General features: G+C 43.6%; 1 protein-coding gene across 1 annotated transcript in view; it reads left to right on the top strand.

Annotated features, from left to right (window-relative positions):
* Nucleotides 1-15,558, top strand: part of fbxo41 (F-box protein 41) — a gene marked incomplete at its 5' end in the record, with an annotated part of 71,593 nt that extends 56,035 nt beyond the window's left edge. The window contains 9 exons of the mRNA XM_084155058.1: nt 635-1,032; nt 3,515-3,762; nt 4,141-4,256; nt 4,876-5,028; nt 8,421-8,516; nt 8,731-8,849; nt 12,690-12,848; nt 13,285-13,400; nt 15,409-15,558. Of these exons, the coding sequence (XP_084011184.1) occupies nt 635-1,032; nt 3,515-3,762; nt 4,141-4,256; nt 4,876-5,028; nt 8,421-8,516; nt 8,731-8,849; nt 12,690-12,848; nt 13,285-13,400; nt 15,409-15,471 (1,468 nt within the window). The 3' untranslated portion in view covers nt 15,472-15,558. The remainder of the gene's footprint in view (nt 1-634; nt 1,033-3,514; nt 3,763-4,140; nt 4,257-4,875; nt 5,029-8,420; nt 8,517-8,730; nt 8,850-12,689; nt 12,849-13,284; nt 13,401-15,408) is intronic.
* Nucleotides 15,559-25,934: the final 10,376 nt, after the last annotated feature.

The following is a 25,934-nucleotide window of genomic DNA, read 5'->3' as shown; positions in this document are numbered from 1 at the left end:
CATCACTATTCAAATATGTCTCTACAAACTTAAAGGGACACACCACATCACTATTCAAATATGTCTCTACAAACTTAAAGGGACACACCACATCACTATTCAAATATGTCTCCACAAACTTAGTTAAAGGGACACCCTCAAAACACACCTAGACAAGTGTCTCACACCCAACCCTATGCAGTTACTATAGTTAAAAAAACAAACGGTGTAAATATTCATTGCGGTTAGCAGATACGTTTCATATTCTTCATTTTGGAAGTTGTTAATCTTACAAAGGACTCAGTAAGTATTGGTCTATACTGAGCTGTGGAAACCATGGCAACACACTTTTGAGCTGTATAATCATGTGGTATCCGGAAGTGACAACGTGTGGTCACTCTGCTACCACTTCTACTCATCTCAGCCAATCACTGACCTGACAAACAGATCTGGGACCAGGCTACAGTAATGCAGATTGCCTAACTGATGGGCCCTGGATAGAGAAATATTATACTGTATACTTTTCAATGGTTCTGTCTGTTAGTTGTCCATATGTAAAGTGTCCACTAAAGGTTCTTTGAGTTATGTTTTTTTACGTGGTGCCTCTGAGTATAACTCATCCCTTCTCTTCCGCTCTCGCCCTCTCTCTCCCCAGAGCGTCGGGCCGGGTCAAGTCCTGCTCCCAGGGCTCGGGCGGGGGCTACGACAGCGGCGAAAGCGTGGAGATGCACCCCATGGAAGAGTGCCCCGAGGGCCAGTACTACCACGTCCAGTGTCGGCTGGGGGAAGGGGGCGGACAGGGAGGGGGCGGACAGTGCTACGAGAGGGCCGGGGTGTCCCGGAGCTGGGGACTCCGCAAGCAGGCCATCCAGAACTGGCAGCGGCGACCGTACCGGAACAGCACTGAGGGGGAGGAGGGTGACATGTCGGACGTGGGCTCTAGGACTACCGAGTCGGAGGCGGAGATGTGGGAGCAGCAGGAGAGGAGGGCCACCATGGCCGAGACGCAGCAGTCTGGAGCACCAAGACAATCTGGATACCGTCTTGGCACAGGTAGGACTGGATAGGAGGCTAGGCTAAGCTAGGCCGCTAATCTTTACCTTGCTTAGGTACAGTACAGTAAGAGGGAAGGCTAGGCTATGTCACTAATGTTTCCCTTGCCTAGGCACAGGTACAGTATGGTAGGACGCTACGTCGCTAATCTTAACTGTTGACTGGCCTTTATTTAGCCAGGTAGGAGGCTAAGTCACTTACCATTTGTTTATCCTGATTTATCCTTTGATTGATTGCTTTATTGTTACTCAGCAGATACTTGTAATGTAATAGTGTGTACTGGTGCATTACAGAAAGAATCAGTAATTTCTAAAGGGAACAGCTGTCACACGTCTGGCACACCATATGACCCTGATAGCCTGCCTGCCATCCTGCCAATGGCACCTGCAGTACACACACAGACACACAGACACACAGACAGACCGAATCTCCTCCCTCCCTCCCTCCCTCCCTCCCTCACACACACACACACACACACACACACACACACACACAGACACACAGACTCCCCTCCCACACACACACAGACAGACAGACAGACAGGCGAACAGACAGACAGACAGACAGACAGACAGAGAATCCCCTCCCTCACACACACACACAAACACACACACACAGAATGCCTCCATCCCCTCCCTCCAACACACACACACACTGTCCTGCGGCCCAAGCTAACAGTAGTCAGGTCTGTCAGAGAAGGATAGAAGGACGGTGGCTGGTGTGAAACTGGGTCATGGCTGTTCTAGTCCCAGGTGTTCTAGGGTAAGGCTGTCCAGAGAACAGTGAGGGACGACTAATGACCAGAGCGCTCCCCAAACTGATTCCGAATCAGCCCAGGGTGCCCTGTCATAGAGGGATGACTTTTCACCAGACTGCTCTACACACTAGCCAGATAGATGAGGCATGAACAACCTCCAGGGGATGGCAATGGATGACAGTGTGTGTGTGCACGTATGTGGATGCCTTTGTGTGTGCTTGTGTTTGTGTACCATTCCCAGTCTTTATACTGTCATGTGACAGTATGACTAAACTTTCTCATATTGATAGAGTCATAGGGCTTTCTTCAAAAGTAGTGCACTATAAATGGGAATAGCGTGCCATTTGGGACGCAGTCATTGATAATGTTGATGAGAAAACCAATGGATAGCTATTCTTTACCTCCTCCACTCCTGGTTCAAACACAGCAAGCATCTATCTCTCTCCCTTAATTGCCTTCTCCAGCCAAGATCCCACGATTCCTGGCTGGCGACCTCCATTTTATCTAGAAACACCTTGCTTGTGTCTCAAATGGCACCCTATTCCCTATTTGGTGCACTACTTTTCTACTAGGGACAGTAGGGAATAGTGCCGTTTGGGATGCACACCTTTTGCACATGGCATTAGCCACAGTCAGAGAGACCAGGTGCATCATGCTAGGAGAGAGTAAGGATGCTTCCCAAATGGCGCCCTGGTCAAAAGTAGTGCACTATAAAGGGAATAGGGGGCCATTTGGGATGTAGCCTTAAAACTAGGACAGAAGCCATTGAAACATGCCCATTTTGCCTTACATGGACACATTTTGGGCAAAAGATAGGCCTACCCTATTTCCCGTGGGTCCTTTTGGCTACAGCTACTTGGTAAAGGAGCTACTGTAAACCCAAATAGGCAATAAAGCTGTCCTTTTTTACACAACCCAGAATGTCTCGTATGAGAATTCAAATTGGCACCTCCAACATTACATAATATTACTTGTCATGTAAATTAGATGTTATATTCTGACATTGCCCTCCATGTAAGATTCTCAAAGCATTTGCCAGGATTGAGTTTGAAATGGCACATATCAACATATCACACAGTATGACTGTTAGCATGCATTGGTAAATCGCTAGCTAGCGTAGGCGGTGTGCCTCTAGCTGCGAGGCCTGTTGCTTCAAAGGCCTCCTTCGCTTCTTCTTTTCCAAGGCCAACAGCGATGACACGGGTGATGACTCATCACATGGATTGATGCCTGCTGGGAGAGATGGATGCTAGAGTCGGTTTGGTCACATTGTATTGGCCAATACAGTACATGTCTTCAATGGCAGATCATTTGAATGCTCATGTCTGTGTTTGAGGGTAAATGCAATAAATCTCAAGTGGATCGCTTGCACCACATTGTGGATATTTTGTAGAATGCCACTGTAATATATTTGCGACTCAGGATGGCGTCTCTAACTAACCTCCGTCTCTTTCCCCTCCACCTCTCTTTCTTTGACTAAACTCTCTGCCTCCTCATCCTCCTCTCTTGCTCTCTCCTGTCCTTCACCTTTCTCTTTTCTTTTCCTACCCGCCTTCTCATCATCCCCCTCCTTTTTCTTCAACCCCCTCTCCCCCTCCCTCTTCCTCTGACTAATATCCCTGTCCCTCCCCCTCCTGTCTATTTCTCTTTTCCCCTCTCCATCACTCTCTTCCTTCACCTAACATCTCTATCCTCTTCTCTCTTTCTCTCTTCCCGACCCTGCAGGGCGGTCCGAGGGGGGCTACCGCCACAACAAGCCGTGTCGCCACGACAAGAGCCCGTCCCGGTCCAACAACGAGGTGATCAGCCCGGAGATACTGAAGATGAGGGCGGCTCTGTTCTGTATCTTTACCTACCTGGATACCAAGACCCTGTTGAGGGCCGCAGAGGTCTGCAGGGACTGGAGGTTTGTGGCCCGCCACCCTGCCGTGTGGACCCGGGTGCTGCTGGAGAACGCCCGCATTTCCTCCAAGGTAGAGGACACGGATTTTACACGCAGAAGAACAGACAAACCCATGTACACACACCATGAGGCTGCTGAGGGGAGAACGGAGCAAATGGAATGGCATCAAACACCTGGAAACCATGTGTTTGATGTATTTGATACCATTACACTGATTCTGCTCCAGTCATTACCACAAGCCTGTTCTCCCCAATTAAGGTGCCACCAACCTCCTGTGGTACACATACATTATGCACCTGCACGCACGCACACTGATTCTGCTGATAGTTTACTTGCAATAATTGTGATATGTGTTTGTTTTCTCTACACTAACCTAAAAGTTGCATGCAGTAAGTGCTTCGAGCGCCTGCTAAATGACTCAAATGTAACTGTAATCTCTTCGTCCCAGTTCCTGAGTACACTGTCCCAGTGGTGCACCCAGACCCATTCCCTCATCCTCCAGAACCTCAAACCACGACAGAGGGGCAAAAAGGAGATCAAGGAGGAGTACCTCAAGACCACACGGTGAGAGGAGAGGCGTGTGTGTGTGTGTGTGTGTGTGTGTGTATCATGGAGGGATTTCCCTCTGTACAGCGAACAGCAGGGGTCTGCAGTACTCTCCCTCCTTCTGTCTCCCCCATCATCCCTCCTATCCCTCTCCCCATCACCCTAGTCTATATACCGTAGCAGGTTGAGAATGTGCTGAGTCAGAAAGCCCCAGGCTCTATCTCATTCCTGACATTGTGTGTGTTTGTGTATGTGTGTGTGCACAGCCTTGTGGGCGTATGTGTATGAGTGTGCACACTGCAATTGCATGCTTGCTCGCTTGCGTTCTCCCTCCTTAGCCTTCTGAATACAAAATTGATTTTATTTGATTATGCTTTCCACAAACAAATTGAAAATGTTTTAGTACAAAACATTTAATGCCATGCATTATTAACATTATACTGCTAAGACGGATAAGTCCAGAGGCATAAATTGTTGCAGTGCCTTGTTCAACTCAAGGACAATACTCGTTCTAATTGGTTATTCAGTAACAATGGTTGTGCTCTGTCGCTCTCTCTGTCGCTCCCACTCTGTTTTTCTGTCTGTTTGTCTGTCTCTCTCTCCTCTTACTTTTTCTCCCTCCCTCCCTCCCTCGCAGTGGTTGTCTGGAGGAGGGTCTGGAGTCCTTGCTGAAGGCTACAGGAGGGAACCTATTGATCCTCAAGGTGTCCCATTGTCCCAACCTGCTAACTGACCGCTCCCTGTGGCTCGCCAGCTGCTACTGCCGAGCCCTGCAGGCCGTCACATACAGGTACTACCACCAGGGGGCGATCACACATAATACAGTACAGTCAAGTAAAGTCAGGTAAAGTCAGAGACTTGTCCCGAAGCCACTCCTGCGTTGTCTTGGCTGTGTGCTTAGGGTCGTTGTCCTGTTGGAAGGTGAACCTTCGCCCCAGTCTGAGGTCCAGAGCGCTCTGGAGCAGGTTTTCATCAAGGATCCCTCTGTACTTTGCTCTGCTAATCTTTCCCTTGATCCTGACTAGTCTCCCAGTCCCTGACGTGACGCTTGGCATTCAGGCCAAAGAGTTCAATCTTGGTTTCATCAGACCAGAGAATCTTGCTTCTCATGGTCTGAGTCCTTTAGGTGCCTTTTGGCAAACTCCAAGCGGGCTGTCATGTGCCTTTTACTGAGGAGTGGCTTCCGTCTGGCCACTCTATCATAAAGGCCTGATTGGTGGAGTGCTGCAGAGATGGTTGTCCTTCTGGAAGGTTCTCCCATCTCCATAGAGGAACTCTGGAGCTCTCTCAGAGTGACCATCGGGTCCTTGGTCACCTCCCTGACCAAGGCCCTTCTCCCCCGATTGCTCAGTTTGGCCGGGCGGCCAGCTCTAGGAAGAGTCTTGGTGGTTCCAAACTTCTTCCATTTAAGAATGATGGAGGCCACTGTGTTCTTGGGGACCTTCAATGCTGCAGAAACCTTCCCCAGATCTGTGCCTCGAAACAATCCTGTCTCGGAGCTCTATGGACAATTCCTTTGACCTCATGGCTTGGTTTTTGCTCTGACATGCACTGTCAACTGTGGACCTTATATAGACAGGTGTGTGCCTTTCCAAATTTTACATTTTAGTCATTGAGCAGTCGCTCTTATCCAGAGCGACTTATAGTTAGTGAGTGCATACATTATTATGATTTTTTTTTTTTCAAATCATGTCCAATCAATTGAATTTACCACAGGTGGACTCCAATCAAGTTGTAGAAACATCTCAAGGATGATCAATGGAAACAGCTACATTTTGAGTCTCATAGCAAATGGTCTGAATACTTATGTAAATAAGGTATTTCTGTTTTTTATATTTAATACATTTGCAAAATCTGCAAAAAACTGTTTTCGCTTTGTCATTATGGGGTATTGTGTGTAGATTGATGAGGATTTGTATTTATTTAGTCCATTTTAGAATAAGGCTGTAACGTAACAAAATGTGGAAAAAGGGAAGGGGTCTGAATACTTTCCGAATGCACTGTATGTCGCAAGTAAAAGCCTTGGGTAGCGATTTGATACAGTTCTAAGTCTGGAAGGTAAAACTACCCTCAGACATAGGAAGATGTAAAACTTTCCTTTTTATTCTATGAATTAGTATTACCAAAAATAAATACAAAACCTTCGGGAGCATATGCCATTCTGAAGAGGTGTATTGTACCTGTAAGATTTATGGGAAGATTATTCCATTTAATTAGATCTGTTTTCATACTGTTCAGTAAATGAATAAAGTTATCTTTATATTTGTTGTTGTCACTTATTAAGCATCCTAAGTATTTAATATTGTTTTTGTGGTCCACTTATACATTGCTGTAGATCATGTGGGAGAGAGGGGACATCCCTGTCTTGTGCCCCTTTCTAAAGCAATTTCATCACAATGTATTATTTGTGTATATTTTAGCTTTAGGACATTTATATATTTATTTAATTAGTTGTTTCTGCCATTAGTGTGTAGCCTAAGCCTAAGCTTTAGGGCCTAACTACGCTCCAATTGCCAAATGATTTTGGGAACTTGGGCAGAAAAAGTTAACGTCGATCCACTGAGGCAAAAAGGACAATGTCGGAGTTTAATTCTATAAGAGAAAAACTGCAAAATGGAGAGTTGAAAATCAATAGAAGGGAGGACCAGAACAATAGCCTAATGTTCGGGAACGATTTGGTGAAGTGGTAAAAGAGGATGATGGCAGTTATGTTATGTGATGATTGCGTGGCGCTATACAAATTCAACAGTCACAAGACGGGGACTTCAAAATGGCATGTCAAGGGAACTGTAGGCTACTGTTCAGATGGGTTAAATGGAATAGTATCCTGAAATCTGGACACTGACTGTAGGTCTATAACCTCTCACATAACCTAATATAACATTAACTCCTGTAGAATTAAGCATTTCTTGCAGTAAAATTGTAGACCAAATGTAAATTTTTACTTACAGTAGTGGAGAAATATGATTTATTTATTTCAGCATCTTGAGAGAATGAATGTGTAGTTAGGGGACATCTGTAAAGGTGGTATATTTATTAGCATCATAAAAGCTGATAGTATTTCAACCACATAAAATATGCATCCAAGTCGAACTGAAATCTTATCAGAAACATGTTGGGTAGTATTCACACCTTTTTCATTTCCTTAAAACCGGTCAAACTGATGTCATTTGGAAATTTTGTTTTGAGTTATTGCATTTTCTCCCGGTCCCTAAACGTCTTTGCTGCGCAATAGAAGGAGAGATGAAAGAACTTTACAAACGTCAACTAGATTGAATCATTTGTTCTATCGATTTATGACATTATTCTGGTGAGCAAGGGTTTATTTAGTATTCTAGGGCAACAATTAATGACAGAAGAGAAGCTGCATGTATCTAATTATAAAAAAGTTGACTAACAAACAGCGTACCAAGATGTGGGAAATTATAAGCAGAAACATAGGCCTTTCTCTGACTGTACAGTGCATTTTCTATATTTGCAGTTTAGGGTCGGGTGCGGGCCTAAGATTTTCACTTTATCACATATAGTCGGGTGGTTGCGGATGGGTTATTAGAAATTGCGCGTTATCACTAGCGCGCGTCGATGGGGCAGAAGTCCGTTAGTTATGATTCTGGACGGTCAGATAGCTAGCAACAATGACAAGAAGCTGACATATGGGGAATTGTAAGTGGCTCATTTCAACTCATTGTATCTTGTTATTGATACCATGTCTTGTTTTGAGGTGTTTTGACTCTTATCACATCTATGCAAATATGGCAAAACATTTCTAGCTAGCTAACCAACAACTGTAACGATGTATTTGAGAGACAACAAGTGCTCATTGTGCAAATGTATTTATATTTTCAATAAAGATTTGGAGAGGAAATATAGTTTACATGTTGTCAACAATCCTTTGATTCTAAGCCAACCCCGCCTGTTTTGCTCCACGATTGCGCATGCATCGGTTTTGTTGCTAAACAACCCACCCGTCAATACAGGTTCTACCACCAGGGGGTGCTCACACTCTATACAATATAATACAGTACAGTATACTGTAAGTACACTAGCATTAAATCTGCCACATTAAATCAGCAGAAGAGCCGCGTTTGGCCCGCGTGCCATGAGTTTGAGACCCCTGATATTATGAATGGGTGTCTAGATGATATACAATGATGTATAGTGACTTGGTGTTTTTTGTTCCAGGAGTGCCACAGACCCCGTAGGACAGGAGGTGATCTGGGCTCTAGGAGCAGGCTGTAGAGACATAATCTCCCTCCAGGTGGCACCACTACATCCATGGTGAGAGGCAACTCTTAGCACACTTTTATTTTATGAATACCGTTAACACATCTATTGTAACATACCTCTCTCTCTCTCTCTCTCTCTCTCTCTCTCTCTCTCTCTCTCTCTCTCTCTCTCTCTCTCTCTCTCTCTCTCTCTCTCTCTCTCTCTCTCTCTCTCTCTCTCTCTCTCTCTCTCTTTCTCTTTCTCTTTCTCTCTCTTTCTCCTCCAGCCAACAACCGGCTCGCTTCAGCAACCGATGCCTGCAGACCATTGGCCGATGCTGGCCACACCTCAGAGCCTTGGGCGTGGGCGGGGCAGGGTGTGGCATTCAGGGACTAGCCTCGCTGGGTGAGTAAATTAATTTGGATAAATGAATATTTAATATATAAACTGATATAGGGACTATTCTTTCAGAAAAAATAAACAATTTGGATTGAAGTGCTATGTATGGCTCATATCAGAGGTATTTGTTGATGGATAGAACTTTGTCTTTCAAGGGGTTATTTGTCACATTTAGGAATATTTTTTCTTTTTCTGAGGAACAAAACATTCTGATTTATTTCTGGCCCATCCACACAGATGGGAAGGGGGATGCGTGCGACTGCAAATACCCTCCCAGTCAGAAGGAAATGTAACTATTGAGTTCCTACTCATGATTCACAGCATGCAGGAACAGAGGGAGGAAATTACTTTTGTGGCTAGATGAGAAACAGTTGTCTTGGTGGCCTGTCTGTTTATCAGTACATGAGCTGAGTGAGGATGAATGTGGCAATAGAAAAGGACATTGAGTGCCTATTCCCTAAATAGTGCACTACTCTTGGCCAGAGCCCTACAGTGCCTTTAGAAAGTATTCACACCCCTTGACCTTTTCCAATTTTTTTGTGTTACAGACTGAATTTAAAATGGAATACATTTAGATTTTGTGTCACTGACCTACATACAATGCCCCATAATGTCAAAGTGGAATTATGTTTTTAGACATGTTTACAAATTAATGAAAAATGAAAAGCTGAACTGTCTTGAGTCAGTAAGTATTCAACCCCTTTTGGATGGAAAGCCTAAATAAGTCCAGGAGTAAATATTTGCTTAACAAGTCACAATAAGTTGCATGGACTCACTCTGTGTGAGTCGAGTCTCAAGTCGAGCAGTGAATTTCAAACATACACTACATGACCAAAAGTATGTGGGCACCTGCTCATCAAACATCTCATTCCAAAATTATGGGCATTAATATGGAGTTGGTCCCCTCTTTGCTGCTAAAACAGCCTCCACTCTTCTGGGAAGGCTTTCCACTAGATGTTGGAACATTGCTGCGGGGACTTGCTTCCATTCAGGCACAAGCAATGGTGAGGTCGGGCACTAATGTTGGATGATTATGCCTGGCTCGCCAATCGGTGTTCCAATTCATCCCAAAGGTGTTCGATGGGTTTGAGGTCCGGGCCAGTCAAGTTCCTCCACACCGATCTCAACAAACCATTTCTGTATGGACCTCGCTTTGTGCACGGGGGCATTGTCATGGTGAAACAGGAAAGGGCATTCCCCAAACTGTTGCCACAAAGTTGGAAGCACATAATCATCTAGAATGTCATTGCATGCTGTAGCATTAAGATTTCCCTTCACTGGAACTAATGGGCTTAGCCTGAACCATGAAAAACAGCCCCAGACCATTATTCCTCCTCCACCAAACTTTACAGTTGGCACTATGCATTTTGGCAGTTAGTGTTCTCCTGGCATCCGCCAAACCCAGATTTGTCCGTCGGACTGCAATCTGCATTGCGCATGATGATCTTAGGCTTGTGTGCGGCTGCTCGGCCATGGAAACCCATTTCATGAAGCTCCCGACGAACAGTTCTTGTGCTGACGTTGCTTCCAGAGGCAGTTTGGAACATGGTAGTGAGTGTTGCAACCGAGAACAGACGATTTTCAGCACTCTGTGGTCCCGTTCTGTGAGCTTGTGTGGCCTACCACTTTGCGGCTGAGCCATTGTTGCTCCTAGACGTTTCCACTTCACAATAACAGCACTTACAGTTGACCGGGGCAGCTCTAGCAGGGCAGAAATTTGATGAACTGACTTGTTGAAAAGGTGGCATCCTATGACAGTGCCACGTTGAAAGTCACTGAGCTCTTCAGTAAGGCCAATGTTTGTCTATGGAGATTGCATGGCTGTACACCTGTCATCAACGGGTGTGGCTGAAATAGCCGAATCCACTAATTTGAAGTGGTGTCCACATACTTTTGTGTATATATAGTGTAGATTCAACCACAAAGACCAGGGAGGTTTTCCAATGCCTCGCAAAGAAGTGCACCTATTGGTAGATGGGTAAAAAAAGACATTGAATATCCCTTTGAGCATGGTGAAGTTATTAATTACACTTTGGATGGTGTATCAATACACCCAGTCACTACAAAGATACAGGCGTCCTTCTTAACTCAGTTGCCGAAGAGGAAGGAAACCGCTTAGGGATTTCACTATGATGCCAATGGTGACTTTAAAACTGAGGATGGATCAATAACATTGTAGTTACTCCACAATACTAACCTAATTGACAGAGTGAAAAGAAGGAAGCATGTACAGAATAAAAAATATTCCAAAACATGTATCCTGTTTGCAATAAGGCACTAAAGTAAAACGGCAAAAAATGTGGCAAAGAAATTAACTTTATGTCCTGAATAGAAAGCGTTATGTTTGGGGCAAACACAACACATCACTGAGTACCACTCTTCCTATCTTCAGGTATAGTGGTGGCTGCATCATGTTATGGGTATGCATGTCATCGTCAAGGGAGATTTTTAGGATAAAAATAAATGGAATAGAGCTAAGCACAGGCAAAATCATAGAGGAAAACCTGATTCAGTCTGCTTTTCAACAGACACTGGGAGACAAATTCACCTTTCAGCAGGACAATAACCTAAAACACGAGGCCAAATATACACTGGAGTTGCTTACCAAGATGACATTGAATGTTCCTGAGTGGCCTAGTTACAGTTTTGACTTAAATTGGCTTGAAAATCTATGGCAATACTTGAAAATGGCTGTCTAGCAATGATCAACAACCAACTTGACAGAGCTTGAAGAATTTAAAAAAGAAGGTGGAAATATTGTACAATCCAGGTGTGCAGAGCTCTTAGAGACTTACCCAGAAACACTGTAATTGCTGCCAAAGGTGATTCTAACATGTATTGACTCAGGAGTGTGAATACTTATGTAAATGAGATATTTCAGGTATTTAATTTTCAATAAAATTGCAAACATTTCTAAAAACATGTTTTCACTTTGTCATTATGGGGTATTGTGTGATTCTTTTTTTTGTAAATCAATTTTGAATTCAGGCTGGTAACACAGCAAAATGTAGAATAAGTCAAGGGGTATGAATACTTTCTGAAAGCACTGTATGTGCCCTGGTCAAAGGTGGTGCACTATTAAGGGAATACGATGCCATTTGGAAATTAGCAATTCTGATCAGTTCTCACTCATCCTACCATCTAGGTCAAAACATGATGAAACACTATCCGCAAGCTGTTGAATTGAATAATCTCAAATATATCTATATCTGAAATTATCATAATAATAATAATAATATGCCATTTAGCAGACGCTTTTATCCAAAGCGACGTACAGTCATGCGTGCATACATTTTTGTGTATGGTTGGTCCCGGGGATCGAACCCACTACCTTGGCGTTACAAGCGCCGTGCTCTACCAGCTGAGCTACAGAGGACCTGAAAACATACTGTTTGGTTTTGTAGGCTGGTTATGTGCGCTTTCCCAATGACCATCTCTCTTCTAAACTTATTTAGGTAGCATTTTTATTACGTTTGTATTTTGATGTGAGCATTGCTAAAACTTCAACCAATGAACAAACGTAAATCAATGTGTGCTGGCCAGGTGTATATGACTGCTTTAGACTCTAGATAGGTTCTTTAGATATCTTACCCAGCACTTGAAAAATAATGGGTGAGCACATACCAAGCGTCCTGTCCAGGGGGTGTACTTGGGCATCTAGCTGCCTCACGCTACAGAAACATTCGATATTCTCCTGCCCTATGGGCTGTTCTGGCGCGGTCAATGCTACTTACTTACATACTACCGACTAAGTTGTTGGTATCAAAGGCATCTCAACCTCCTCCTCCTCCCCCTTCTCTCATCCTCCTCCCCCTTCTCTCATCCTCCTCCCTCTTTCCCCCGTAGCGAGGAACTGCATGCGTCTGCAGGTGTTGGAGCTGGACCATGTGAGTGAGGTCAACCAGGAAGTGGCAGCTGAGGTGTGCAGGGAGGGTCTGAAGGGCCTGGAGATGCTGGTCCTCACCTCCACCCCGGTCACCCCTAAGGCCCTGCTACACTTCAACAGTGAGTACACCCTACTACACTACATAGTACACTACATAATACACTACATAGTACACTACTGGGAGGGTCTGGAGGTTCTAGAGATGCGGGTCCTCACCTCCACCCCCTTCACCCCCAAGGTCCTGCTATACTTCAACAGTGAATACACCCTACACCAGACCCAGGTTCAAATAAAGATGTGCTTTATTGAGCTTGATTTTTACAAAGGAACCAGTAGAACAATTCCAAAAGTGCAATCCCTTCCCATTTAGCTTTCGATTGCTCAAGCGACAGCTCAAAGTGTTGAGGAAGAACCAACTGCTTTTAATCTTTCTCATCCAGTCAATCATTTCAGATCTACACAAGTGGCTAGGGTATAGGGGCTAGGGGTCTATTTGGAATTGGGTGCGAGTCTGCTGCTTCCGTGTGAGGGCTGTACACACTCTCGCCCCTCCAGGTGTGTGTCGTAACCTGAAGTCCATCGTGGTGCAGATCGGTGTAGAGGACTACTTCGAGGACCCCAACAGCCCAGAGGCCAGGAAGCTCTTTGACGAGATGGTGAACAAGCTGCAGGTAATTTTAACAGCGCTTTAAATTCCGCTTCAGAGACCACATCGACCACACACACACACACACACACACACACACACACACACACACACACACACACACACACACACACATTCCATTGAATCCCAATGCTCTTAAAAAGGATCGCATTTTAATCATCTTATAACATTTAAAAAGGGGGTGCATCTCAATACACTTAATAAGGGGGGGAAACCCAATACTATTAAAACTTACTCTGGATCAGTGCTTTGAGGGCAACTCCTAACTATGTCCAAATAATTTCCTGTCTTTGGGTTCTCTCCTGCCCACAGTATACATATAATTTATATGAATAACTCTGTAGCATCCTTTAGCGATGGTTAGGTGGGTGAGTGAGAGTGGTCTATTATTACAACTCAACCATACTGAACCGTACATGACTCAAAACCAAGTCCAGTTCAGCTGATCGTCTGAGGAATTGAGGAATTGGAATAATCCAGCCACTTTCTGAAGAGAGGAAGTGGGGCGTTGAGGGCGGTCGCACGCCCACGACAGGCGCCATTCAGAGGTTTAAAATTCATCAAAAATTGTATCTACGGGCCCTGGTCAAAAGTAGTGCACTAAATAGGGAATAGGGTGGGTGTGTGAGCCTTCCCTTCTTCTGTGAGTCAGTGAGGAAGGTGTCCCTTTCTCGCTGGCTGATGCTGTGCTAGATTGCTCATAGCCGTTAAGTAACTAACTCCAGAGAGCTAAAAGCGTGTGTGTAATTTCGGCACTGTTCATTTGTCATGACTGGAGCCAGACGGGGGAGAAGCAAAGCAAACATTTAATCAAACTCAATGAATCCTCGAGGGGGAGGAACCTATGAGTTATGTGTGTACTGTACAGTCAGTGAAAACCGCTATTCCAAGCCTAGGAACCAGCACAGTCATTCATTTCTTACGTGTGTGCGCAACGGTCTACAAACGTAGTTATATGCTTACTTTTCTGTTTATAAATCCAGCTTCTCCCTGAGACACACAAAACATATTTTAGATTCACACATGCTTAATACGGCTGTGACGATACCAGTATCGCAATATTTTTTCCATGGTGAAAAAGTATTTAAAAAACCTGCTGTATGTAAAATATTGTGTGCTATAGTTTGGAAAATAAATAAATGTGACTCTGGATGACAACATAAATGATGTTTGTTTCCAACATTAGGGCTATTTTCCTAAAGAAGTTGAATCCGCTTTGTGTTTTGTTTCCTTGCCATGATACTAACGAGTATTGCGATGCTGGTATCGTCCCGGCCCTAATGCTTAAATGCACTCACTCAGATGAAATTAGATTCAGGAACATTCACACACACACTTTTGATGGTTCAACGGCCTCTACTGTGTGTGTGTGTGTGTGTGTGTGTGTGTGTGTGTGTGTGTGTGTGTGTATGCATGTGTCTACATGTGTATGCACAATAGTCTACAAACTAAGAGAGTTATGTTTACTTTTCTCTATATAAACGAGTGTAGCGGGCCTCCCTAGTGGCGCAACAGTCTAAGGCACTGCATCGCAGTGCATGAGGCGTCACTACAGACCCGGGTTCGATCCCGGGCTGTGTCACAACCGGCCGTCACCCGGAAGACCCATGAGGCGGCGCACAATTGGCCCAGCGTCGTCTGGGTTAGGGTAGGGTTTGTCCCATTGCGCTCTAGCGACTCCTTGTGGCGGGCCGGGCACCTGCAAGCTGACTTGGGTCGCCAGCTGTACGGTGTTTCCTCCGACAGATTGGTGCGGCTGGCTTCCGGGTTAAGCGAGCAGTGTGTCAAGGAGCAGTGCGGCTTGGCAGGGTCGTGTTTCAGAGGACGCGTGACTCTCGACCTTCGCCTCTTCCGAGTCCGTAGGGGAGTTGCAGCGATGGGACAAGACTGTAACTACCAATTGGATATCACGAAAAAGGCGTGAATAAAATAAAAAATAAATATACTTAAAATGAGTGTAGCGGTCTAATCCCTCTTTCTAATCACTCCATCCATCCCTCCTTCCCCTCCAGGGTTTGAAGAAGAGACCGGGCTTCTCCAAAATTCTGCACGTGAAGGCGGACATCCTCTGCTAACCCCCTCCACCACTCAGGACCCCCAAAGAAGAACGGTCGGCCATTTTGTTTCCAGCCACACCAACAGAACAGACCCAGTCATTTGAAACCCCTTGATGCGACGCGAGGACGAAACAGCCTGAAGTACCAGTCAGCCAACACACACATAACTGAAGAGGAAATTCATCAACTGTTGGAGAAAGTGGAAGTTGATAAACATGCTTCTTTATTGTTAAAAATAAAACCAATGTGTTTTCGGCCCTTAGCCTTGACTAAAAGACAGACAGACACCACAGACAGACGCTCCATAGACCACTACAATGCCAACTGGAGAGATGAAAATGGAGTACAGGACAGAGTATAGACAAGACAAGAAGCCTGGGTAGGTCAGGTCTACACCTTACCCTGGAGCATACAAAAACCCAGTGGAGATTCTCATAAAGGGACCAAACCCTCCTTTACCATTGAGATGTACTAGAGAGCTCATCTCCTATCTCTGCAATGGCTGCTATTTTGACCGCATGGGCAGCACCATTGAGGGCTATCTCCATTTTAAAGTAGTACATTTTGTGTGTCCTCTATCCAACTCTATGGTGTGGTAAAGACATCATCAGGCAGGTAACAAGACCAGGAGCCCCTAAGTCTCCGCCAAAACTAACAGGGACCCTGCCTGTGACTTGCTGACCTGCCAAACAGATTTGAAACATAAACTCAACAGGACTATTGGACTTTTTAAATGCTGTAATCTCGGCGGCCATTTTGATTTCAACAGAGAACAGAGCTGTAAGCAGGATGGATGTCATAAAGGAGCAGGCTCTCGTTCTCTCTTTATTCACTGAGAGCATTGCAGAAAATGTGTCTGGGATGCTTTTTATCAAGATGCTAAACTGAGAGCATATTCTGTGGAAAAGCACATGAACAGGAAAGGGATGGACGGTGTGTGTGTTTGTCTTCTCCGAGGATTTTGACCCTGTCCTGAGCCAGAGGAGTTAGTTAAAATAGACCCTCAACTCCCAACCTCTCTGTGTGTGTGTGTGTGTGTGTGTGTGTGTGTGTGTGTGTGTGTGTGTGTGTGTGTGTGTGTGTGTGTGTGTGTGTGTGTGTGTGTGTGTGTGTGTGTGTGTGTGTGTGTGTAAGGGAGGGCAATACATGACATACCAGCTTCAGACTTGGTCAGACATAAAACGAGAAGATATCTTGTCACCTTGAGAACATTTTTATTCCAAGGTCTTTATCGGCCCATCAGTCGCTCCATGGTGTGGTCGCCATGGGAACAGTGCAGTATCAGCCGGGCACCGTCTCTCGATTTTCAGCTGTCAATTACTTTTGTCTGTGGAACTCTTACAGTATCTATAGGCCGGTTGGTCCATAAGGCAGCTACTGTTGATTCGTTTTTAAACAGGGTTGCAAATGGATTCATTATGCCTTTATTTCAGAATTGATGCCATTCATAGCTGTGTGTTCTATCTTCATTTCGTAAAGTGTTTTCTCCAATGTGCCACTAATCTATAGGAGTGTTGTAAGGCAGGCGTTCACACTATTCAAATAACTAGCCACTAGCTCTGTAAGCTACAGTGAATACATACATATGTTACATCCCAAATGCACCCTATTCCCTATGTAGCGTAATACTTTTGACCAGGGCTCATAAGGCTCTGGTCAAAAGTAGTACACTGTATAGGGAATAGGGTGCCAGTTGAGAAATGGCTATATCCTACATCCAGTGCACGCAAACCACAACTTCCATGAGCAAAAAGAGTTGCTGATCGTTGATTGACATGATGCAATTTATGTTAACTGGCTATAAACATAATGTATAATACATGTTACATGTATGTATGTTACAGCCGTTTATTATGATATATACGTTGTTGTATTTACAGCCAGTACACAGGAAGGGCTTTTTATTGTCTGCCCATTGCATGGAGTTGGATAGAGGGCACGTGTTTGCCTCTTTGCCACAATGGCTTCATAAGTGTACCCTCTATCCAACTCTATGGCCAGTTGCAATTTGTTCGATGTCATAGATCAGCTGGCTCTCTCTGGAGCCCTCTGCTGAGCAGGATGACTGATGCAACTACACACAGCTGGTGGAGAAGTAGGAAGTATCTCTGGGTGCCTCCCAAATGGCATCCTATTCCCTACTATGTAGTGCACTACTTTTGACCAGGGCCCATAGGGCTCTGGTCAAAGGTAGTGCACTATATAGGGAACAGGGTGACATTTGGAATGCAGACTTGATCTCAATTGCCTCAAAATCCTCTTCTTGTTTCTTCATCTGCACTGATTGCCTTGTCAAGTGAAAACAAAATGGTGGAAGCTCATTATTAGGCTGTCTTTCACCTGACCAGTTATTTTAGCTCAGCGCAATGACGGTTGAAGAGGACAGAGTTGTTAGACAATTGAGAAAGATAGCCTGTATGTATCCACTCGCAATACTGTACCTTTATTGCTTCAGGCATTCAAGCAAGTCGTCGAGCTCAGACAACAATGCACACCGACCCAAACCATGCATCCACTCCAGGGAGGCATCTCAAGTCTAATGTGGACTTCTTCAGACAGAAGACAACAGTTGGAAGCTGATCCTCTGGTAGGCTATGATTTATCCTTTGTTCGTAGATCAAGGAAAGGAAACAAGGAGAGAAAGCCATTTTAGACTATTGAGATGCAGCCCGTGTGCTGGAGAGGAAAGGCTGCAGGGCAATCCTTTGCTTCCCCGTTAGTTTTTTCAATGGAGAGATGTTTAGGAAAGTTGAACACCGAGTTCTGTTCTAAGTTATGTGCTGGTTTGTTGTAGTGCTAGCCTGATGTGAACACACACACACTACAGTTGTGGTTGCTCATCTCTCCATGTTCTCTTCCAATACTGAATATTGTACTGCCGTGGTGGTTGTGAAAAGACTAGAGGGGGTTGAAAGACTTGCCCCTCAGAGAATGGAAAGGGGTTTCAAGCAAAAGGTGTTTTTAACATCGCTGTCACAATAGAGAAAACACAATGCACTTGTTTATTTAGGTTGCGCTCCAAATGGTACCCTTTTCTCTGTACTGTATAGTGAACTACTGTACTTTAGACCAGGGCCCATAGGGCTCCGGTCAAAAGTAGTGCACTATATAGGGAGTAGGGTGCCATTCGAGATGCAACTTTAGGGGGTTTTCAGTTCCTGACAATCTTGTCTTCTTTAAGACTGTAAACACTGTACATAATGTTGTTTATAATATAAAAAGATTACTGCATTTGGTGTTATACAAATTAAGGTCATAAGTATAAGGATCTTCATGATGAAAAAAAATAATATTAAGAGTCTACAGGTGTCGATTCTGAAACGTTTTCTCTCCAAAGTCGAGATGCAACTATATTATGTATAAACGGTAGTGTTGAAATTTGCAGTTGTGTACTATAGATACTTTATATTCAATGTTCATCAGAAATGTGCTATAGAGATGGACATTATTTAAGAAAGAAAGAGGGTAAAGATTATTTGAGCTATTTATTTCTATAAAAAGAGAGGTCTATAATGTTGGCATGTTTGTGTTCATGCATCAATCATCACGTTGCCTTTAACATATTCTGCTGTAGTGGCTGTAGTTATAAATTAATGTTTAAAAAGATTTTAAGATTGCTTGCAAAGGTTTATGCTGTATTTTATTTTTAATACGTCTGTTGCACTAGTGGGGAAAAAATAAGATAATACTGATATTTAATATTAGTGCTGTTTTTTAATGTTTAAAACGCTTTCTCAGTATTTGACATATTATGATGCACTTTTTTCTAGAGCGCTTTTAGAGGTCCATGATGGTTCTGTAAGATTATGAAAAATCACACTTTTCAGTCAACATTATCATGCTGTTTCCATGGTTTCCTCTGTTGTGTGTGTGCAATAGGTTGGTTGCTCTCTTACATAGTCATGTGATGAAGATTGGTTGATTTGTTTAAACTGAATGGTGGCCAATGAGGGGCAAGAAGTTCGAAGACTTTGACCAGTAGCCAATGGCAATGAAGAGTTTTTAACATGTCACACAATGCAAAACCTATTTTATCGCCTATATCTGTCATACCTCTCTCTCATTGGCTGTTGAAATGTATGGTTCAACTGCATTTCAAGTACTTTTGAGGTTCATTTTACACCAACATGACCTTATGCTCACAATCATGATCGTTACCAGGTATTGGCAAATATAACTACGTTTGTGTACTCTGTGTTTGTGTTGGTTTGCTTTAAAGCTTCTTAACCAGATGTATTGTGTGACAGAAGTCCTGCTGAAATTGTTTTAGAACATACATGTCCTGAAAACAGAATCGAATGAGATTAATAGTTGAAGAGGAGTCATTATGACAAAAACATACTGTATGTCAGGGTTCCTCAACTGGCGGCCCCGGGCACTGATTTTATTTGCATTTTATTTTATTTCTGAGCAACAAAAACTTTTGTACGATTCTTTTTTTTAAATGGTTGGACATAAGACTGTAAAAACAACACCAAATCAGCTCCAATTGATTTTCATTTTAGAAATCTGTTCCAAAGTATTCTCATGCATAATAGAGAGAGATATCTGATGGGATACAAGTGTAAGCAAGGTTTGAAATGATTATGTTTTAGTCAAATATACAGTACCAGTCAAAGGTTTCTTTATTTTTACTATTTTCTACATTGTAGAATAATAGTGAAGACATCAAAACTATGAAATAACACATATGGAATCATGTAGTAATCAAAAAAGTGTTAAACAAATCAACATATATTTTATATTTGAGATTCTTCAAAGTAGCCACCCTTTGCCTTGATGACAGCTTTGCACACTCTTGGCATTTTCTCAACCAGCTTCACCTGGAATGCTTTTCCAACAGTCATGAAAGAGTTCCCACATATGCTGAGCACTTGTTGGCTGCTTTTCCTTCACTCTGCGGTCCAACTCATCCCAAACCATCTCAATTGGGTTGAGGTTGGGTGATTGTGGAGGCCAGGTCATCTGATGCAGCACTCCATCACTCTCCTTCTTGGTCAAATAGCCCTTACATAGCCTGGAGGTGTGTGTTGGGTCATTGTCCTGTTGAAAAACAAATGATAGTCCCACTAAGCACAAACCAGATGGGATGGCGTATCGCTGCAGAATGCTGTGGTAGCCATGCTGGTTAAGTGTGCCTTGAATTTTCAATAAATCACAGACAGTGTCACCAGCAAAGCACCACCACACCTCCTCCTCCATGCTTCATGGTGAGAACCCCACATACAGAGTTGACCTACTCTGCGTCTCACAAAGACACAGCGGTTGTAACCAAAAATCTCAAATTTGGACTCCTCAGACCAAAGGACAAGATTTGTGTTTCTTGGCCCAAGCAAGTCTCTTCTTCTTATTGGTGTCCTTTAGTAGTTGTTTCTTTGCAGCAATTCAACCATGAAGGCCTGATTCACGCAGTCTCCTCTGAACAGTTGATGTTGAGATGTGTCTGTTACTTGAACTCTGTGAAGCATTTATTTGGTGTGCAATTTCTGAGGCTGTTAACTCTAATGAACTTATCCTCTGCAGCAGAGGTAACTCTGGGTCTTCCTTTCCTATGGCTTTGGCGACTGAACTTGAAGAAACTTTCAAAGTTCTTGGAATTTTCCGGATTGACTGACCTTCATGTCTTAAAGTAATGATGGACTGTCGTTTCTGTTTGGTTTTTTGTGCATTTTCTTGCCATAATATGGACTTGGTCTTTTACCAAATAGGGCTATCATCTGTATACCACCCCTCCCTTGTCACAACATAACTGATTGGCTCAAACGCATTAAGATGGAAAGAAATTCCACAAATTAACTTTTAACAAGGCACACCTGTTAATTGAAATGCATTCAATAAAGTGCATCCTCATGAAGCTGGTTGAGAGAATGCCAAGAGTGTGCAAAGCTGTCATCAAGGCAATGGGTGGCTACTTTGAAGAATCGCAAAAAATTAAATATATTTTGATTTGTACTTATGACTGGTACTGTATCTGTTTGGGCTTCTTGCGGTACATTTTTAGTCTACAAATTATTGGTAATTATGTTCTGGCCCCCTGACCAAAAAAATACAAATTGTTCCGCGGCTGAATCTAGTTGATGATCCCTGCTGTATGTTCTACTAGGACCTTATCCATAGCTAACATTCAATGTGTCTGTGGTTAAAGGGATATTTCCCCCAAATTACAAAATTACATCGTTTTCCTTACCCTGTAAGCAGTCTATTGTTAAGGTAAGTCCATGCTTTGGTTTTGTTTACCTGGCCACTGCCATAGACTGCTTATAAGGTAAGGAAAACATTATAACAGTTTGTAATTTGGTGAACTATCCCTTAAAAAAATGTATGACTTGGTTTGGTAACTTAGTCATTCCGAATATCAAATCATTTTATGATTCCCATGATCAAGATTCCTTATCGCCATTTTATTTGATTCATTTATTGTAATAAGTTGGTACATGATGCTTTATTTATTAGTTATTTTCTAGAACCCAGCTATTGTTTTCTATTGATTCGATTTTTTTTTTAAGACCAGCTTTGTGCCAAGATTTTGTGTTCTATCTACAGTATGTCTCTTTCATCCCAAATGGCACCCTATCCCCTATATAGTGCACTGCTTTTGACCAGAATCCTATGGGCCCTGATCAAAAGTAGTGTGCTATATAGGGAATAGAGTGCCATTTGAGAAACACATGTGTCAAGTCTTATGTTCTTAATTAGCCTGGATCCAGATCTGTTGGTACATCTTGCCATGTCAATGACCATAGAGATTGGCAAGATAGCGCAAACAGATCCGGGACCCAGGCTAGCTTCTTCTTACCTCTTCTGCACATATTCCCTGTATGGATGATTGTATTCTCTGCCCATTTGTCTGAATAGTATTTTAACTCATTACCTCAACACTTATCTGGGCAACTAAGTGTGCACATTCTTTCATTATTATTTTGGACAGTCATTGATATTATGCTAATTCATGTACTGTATCGAATATAGGTATGTCATGTTGGTATGACCAGGTTTATTCAAAACCCAAACAGTCATTCCCACAACAATGTTATGCCGTTCATCATCCTAAAACCATTGCAATAAATGAAAAGGTGTTACTTTCCCATTCATAGTCAAATTCATAAATTTCTTATCATCAATAAAATGGCTTAAATACGTTGAATTGTTTGAAAAGCAAATTATTATTTTATTATTTTGTAGAATAAATCAATCAAATATTTTTTTTTTATAAAGCCCTTTTTTACAACAGCAGTTGTCACAAAGTGCTTATACAAAGAAACAAGCCTAAAAGAAGCAGGTTCTCTTTTAAAAACTCTTCATGATGTACTCCTAACAGACTGTTTCCCCTAGGTACAGATCTAGGATCAGCGATCTAGGATCAGCAATCCCTTCCTCCAATCATATCCTTAACCATTAGTGGGGGGGAAATACTAAACTGACCTAAGATCAGTGTCTAGGGACAACATCGCCTTACTCCATTTAAGCGCCCAATAAATGGACTTGAAGCATCCTATTTGTCCACAAGAGGGCAGTGTTGCTCCATTTACAAGCACAGTGGCATAATGTTGGGCCTAGGCCAATGGCTATGGTAGTTCACCTTATTCCTTCCTCCCTCGATTGGCCAACACAACTCAAACCAACTCAAACTGGTAAAACAGGCCAATCTAGTCAAAAGTATCATCAACCTTCACAGATGTATGCAACTGTGAGTTATAAAAAAAAAATCATAATAAACACCTGATGTGAAGCACTTCACTGACATTTTCAACATGTCCCTGACTGAGTCTGTAATACCAACATGTTTCAAGCAGACCACCATAGTCCCTGTGCCCAAGAACTCTAAGATAACCTGCCTAAATGACTACCGACCCGTAGCACTGACGTCTGTAGCCATGAAGTGCTTTGAAAGACTGGTCATGGCTCACATCAACAGCATAATCCCAGAAACCCTAGACCCACTCCAATTTGCATACCGCCCCAACAGATCCACAGATGATGCAATCTCTATCGCACTCCACACTGCCCTTTCCCACCTGGACAAGAGGAACACCTACGTGAGAATGCTATTCATTGACTACAGCTCAGCATTCAACACCATAGTGCCCTCTAAGCTCATCACTAAGCTAAGGATCCTGGGACTAAACACCTCCCTCTGCAACTGGATCCTGGACTTCCTGACGGGCCGCCCCCAGGTGGTAAGGGTAGGTAACAACACATCTGCCACACTGAACCTCAACACGGGGGCCCCTCAGGGGTGCGTGCTCAGTCCCCTCCTGTACTCTCTGTTCACCCATGACTGCATGGCCCGGCACGACTCCAACACCATCATTAAGATTGCCGACGACACAACAGTGGTAGGCCTGATCACCGACAACGATGAGACAGCCTATAGGGAGGAGGTCAGAGATCTGGCCGTGTGGTGCCAGGACAACAACCTCTCCCTCAACGTGACCAAGACAAAGGAGATGATTGTGGACTACAGGAAAAAAAAGAGGACTGAGCACGCCCCCATTCTCATCGACGGGGCTGTAGTGGAACAGGTTGAGAGCTTCAAGTTCCTTGGTGTCCACATCACCAACGAACTATCATGGTCCAAACACACCAAGACAGTCGTGAAGAGGGCACGACAAAGCCTATTCCCCCTCAGGAGACTAAAAAGATTTGGCATGGGTCCTCAGATCCTCAAAAAATTCTACAGCTGCACCATCGAGAGCATCCTGACTGGTTGCATCACCGCCTGGTATGGCAACTGCTTGGCCTCTGACCGCAAGGCACTACAGAGGGTAGTGCGTACGGCCCAGTACATCACTGGGGCAAAGCTTCCTGCCATCCAGGACCTCTATACCAGGCGGTGTCAGAGGAAGGCCCTCAAAATTGTCAAAGACTCCAGCCACCCTAGTCATAGACTGTTCTCTCTGCTACTGCATGGCAAGCGGTACCGGAGTGCCAAGTCTAGGTCCAAAAGACTTCTCAACAGCTTCTACCCCCAAGCCATAAGACTCCTGAACAGCTAATCATGGCTACCCGGACTATTTGCACTGCCCCCCCACCCCATCCTTTTTACGCTGCTGCTACTCTGTTAAGTATTTATGCATAGTCACTTTAACTCTACCCACATGTACATATTACCTCAACTACCTCAACTAGCCGGTGCCCCCGCACATTGACTCTGCAACGGTACCCCCCTGTATATATAGCCTCCCTACTGTCACTTTATTTTACTTCTGCTCTTTTTTTCTCAACACTTTTTTTTGTTGTTGTTTTATTCTTACTTTTTTTGTTTAAAATAAATGCACTGTTGGTTAAGGGCTGTAAGTAAGCATTTCACTGTAATGTCTGCACCTGTTGTATTCGGCGCATGTGACCAATAACATTTGATTTGATTTGATGTGAGACTTCATTACTTTTTTTATTTATTTAACTAGGCAAGTCAGTTAAGAACAAATTCTTATTTACAATGACGGCCTACTGAACATACTGAACATTGTGGACAGGTCACTCACTGTACTGTACCTACTCTAGAAAAGATAAGTATAGGGCCTCTATTAAATCTGTATCGATGAAGCATTACAGATTGTGTAATATAAATGTAAAGGTCATTTCCGATTGACCCGACATATGCAGCGTTCACCGTAAATGCAGTCTCCGCCAAAGCGGGAACGTTGGCTTTAAATTTCAATTGGGCTTTAGCGCTGAACTGCCGTGATACGGATTGAATAGAGCCCTAGGCCTCGCACAACTACCTTAACATAATACCTGTGGCAAAAGCAGGGCTCACACCCAATGTACGAATAGTACTATTGCTGTTGTTTTCGAGATTCTAGAACATGCATGTCATGACGATAAATGTGGACTGCACACATATTGACTGCCACATGTCTAACCTTAACCTCTAGATGGAATTTATGTGCCACATTACTTACACCTGTCCAATCCTTCCATCATAGTCTAGGACAGTGGTTCCCAAACTGTGGATCGGGACCGACTTTTGGGTTGCGGCAGGGGTCCGGATGGGTCACGGGATGACTTTTTTTGTTGGGTTGTGACTCAACAGACACCTCAATTGGTGGGTCATGAAGCAATATATTTTGGGAACCCCTGGTCTAGGGGATAATTAAATGCAGCTAGACCACACCACTCTTTATTTGACCTTTGACCAGGTCACACAATAACCAATCTTATTTTCTGACTGCAGGGGAAAGTAGGTGGAAGTCAAGAGGCTGATAGTCTTATCGTCTCACTTCCCGAGCCAATCCAGAGTAGACGCAACACAGTATGATCTGGGACTGGGAGAGGTCAGTAGGGCAAAGGGGAACATCAACAACACAGGTAGCGTCCCTATTGGCACCCTATTCCCTATTTAGTGTACAACTTTTAACCAGGACCCAATGTTGAAGAATGGCTGAGACTGGTCGAGGTAGTTAGGCGCCCACCAATGGTGCAGAGGTTGCACTTGATGTGTTGCCCCTGGTCTGCCTTTGATATATTCTTCACCTTTC

The sequence above is a fragment of the Coregonus lavaretus genome (genome assembly GCF_964263955.1).
Source record: "Coregonus lavaretus genome assembly, chromosome: 38".
NCBI lineage: Eukaryota > Metazoa > Chordata > Actinopteri > Salmoniformes > Salmonidae > Coregonus > Coregonus lavaretus.
The sequence above is the reverse complement of the archived record's forward strand: the minus strand, read 5'-3'. Positions and strand labels throughout refer to the sequence as shown.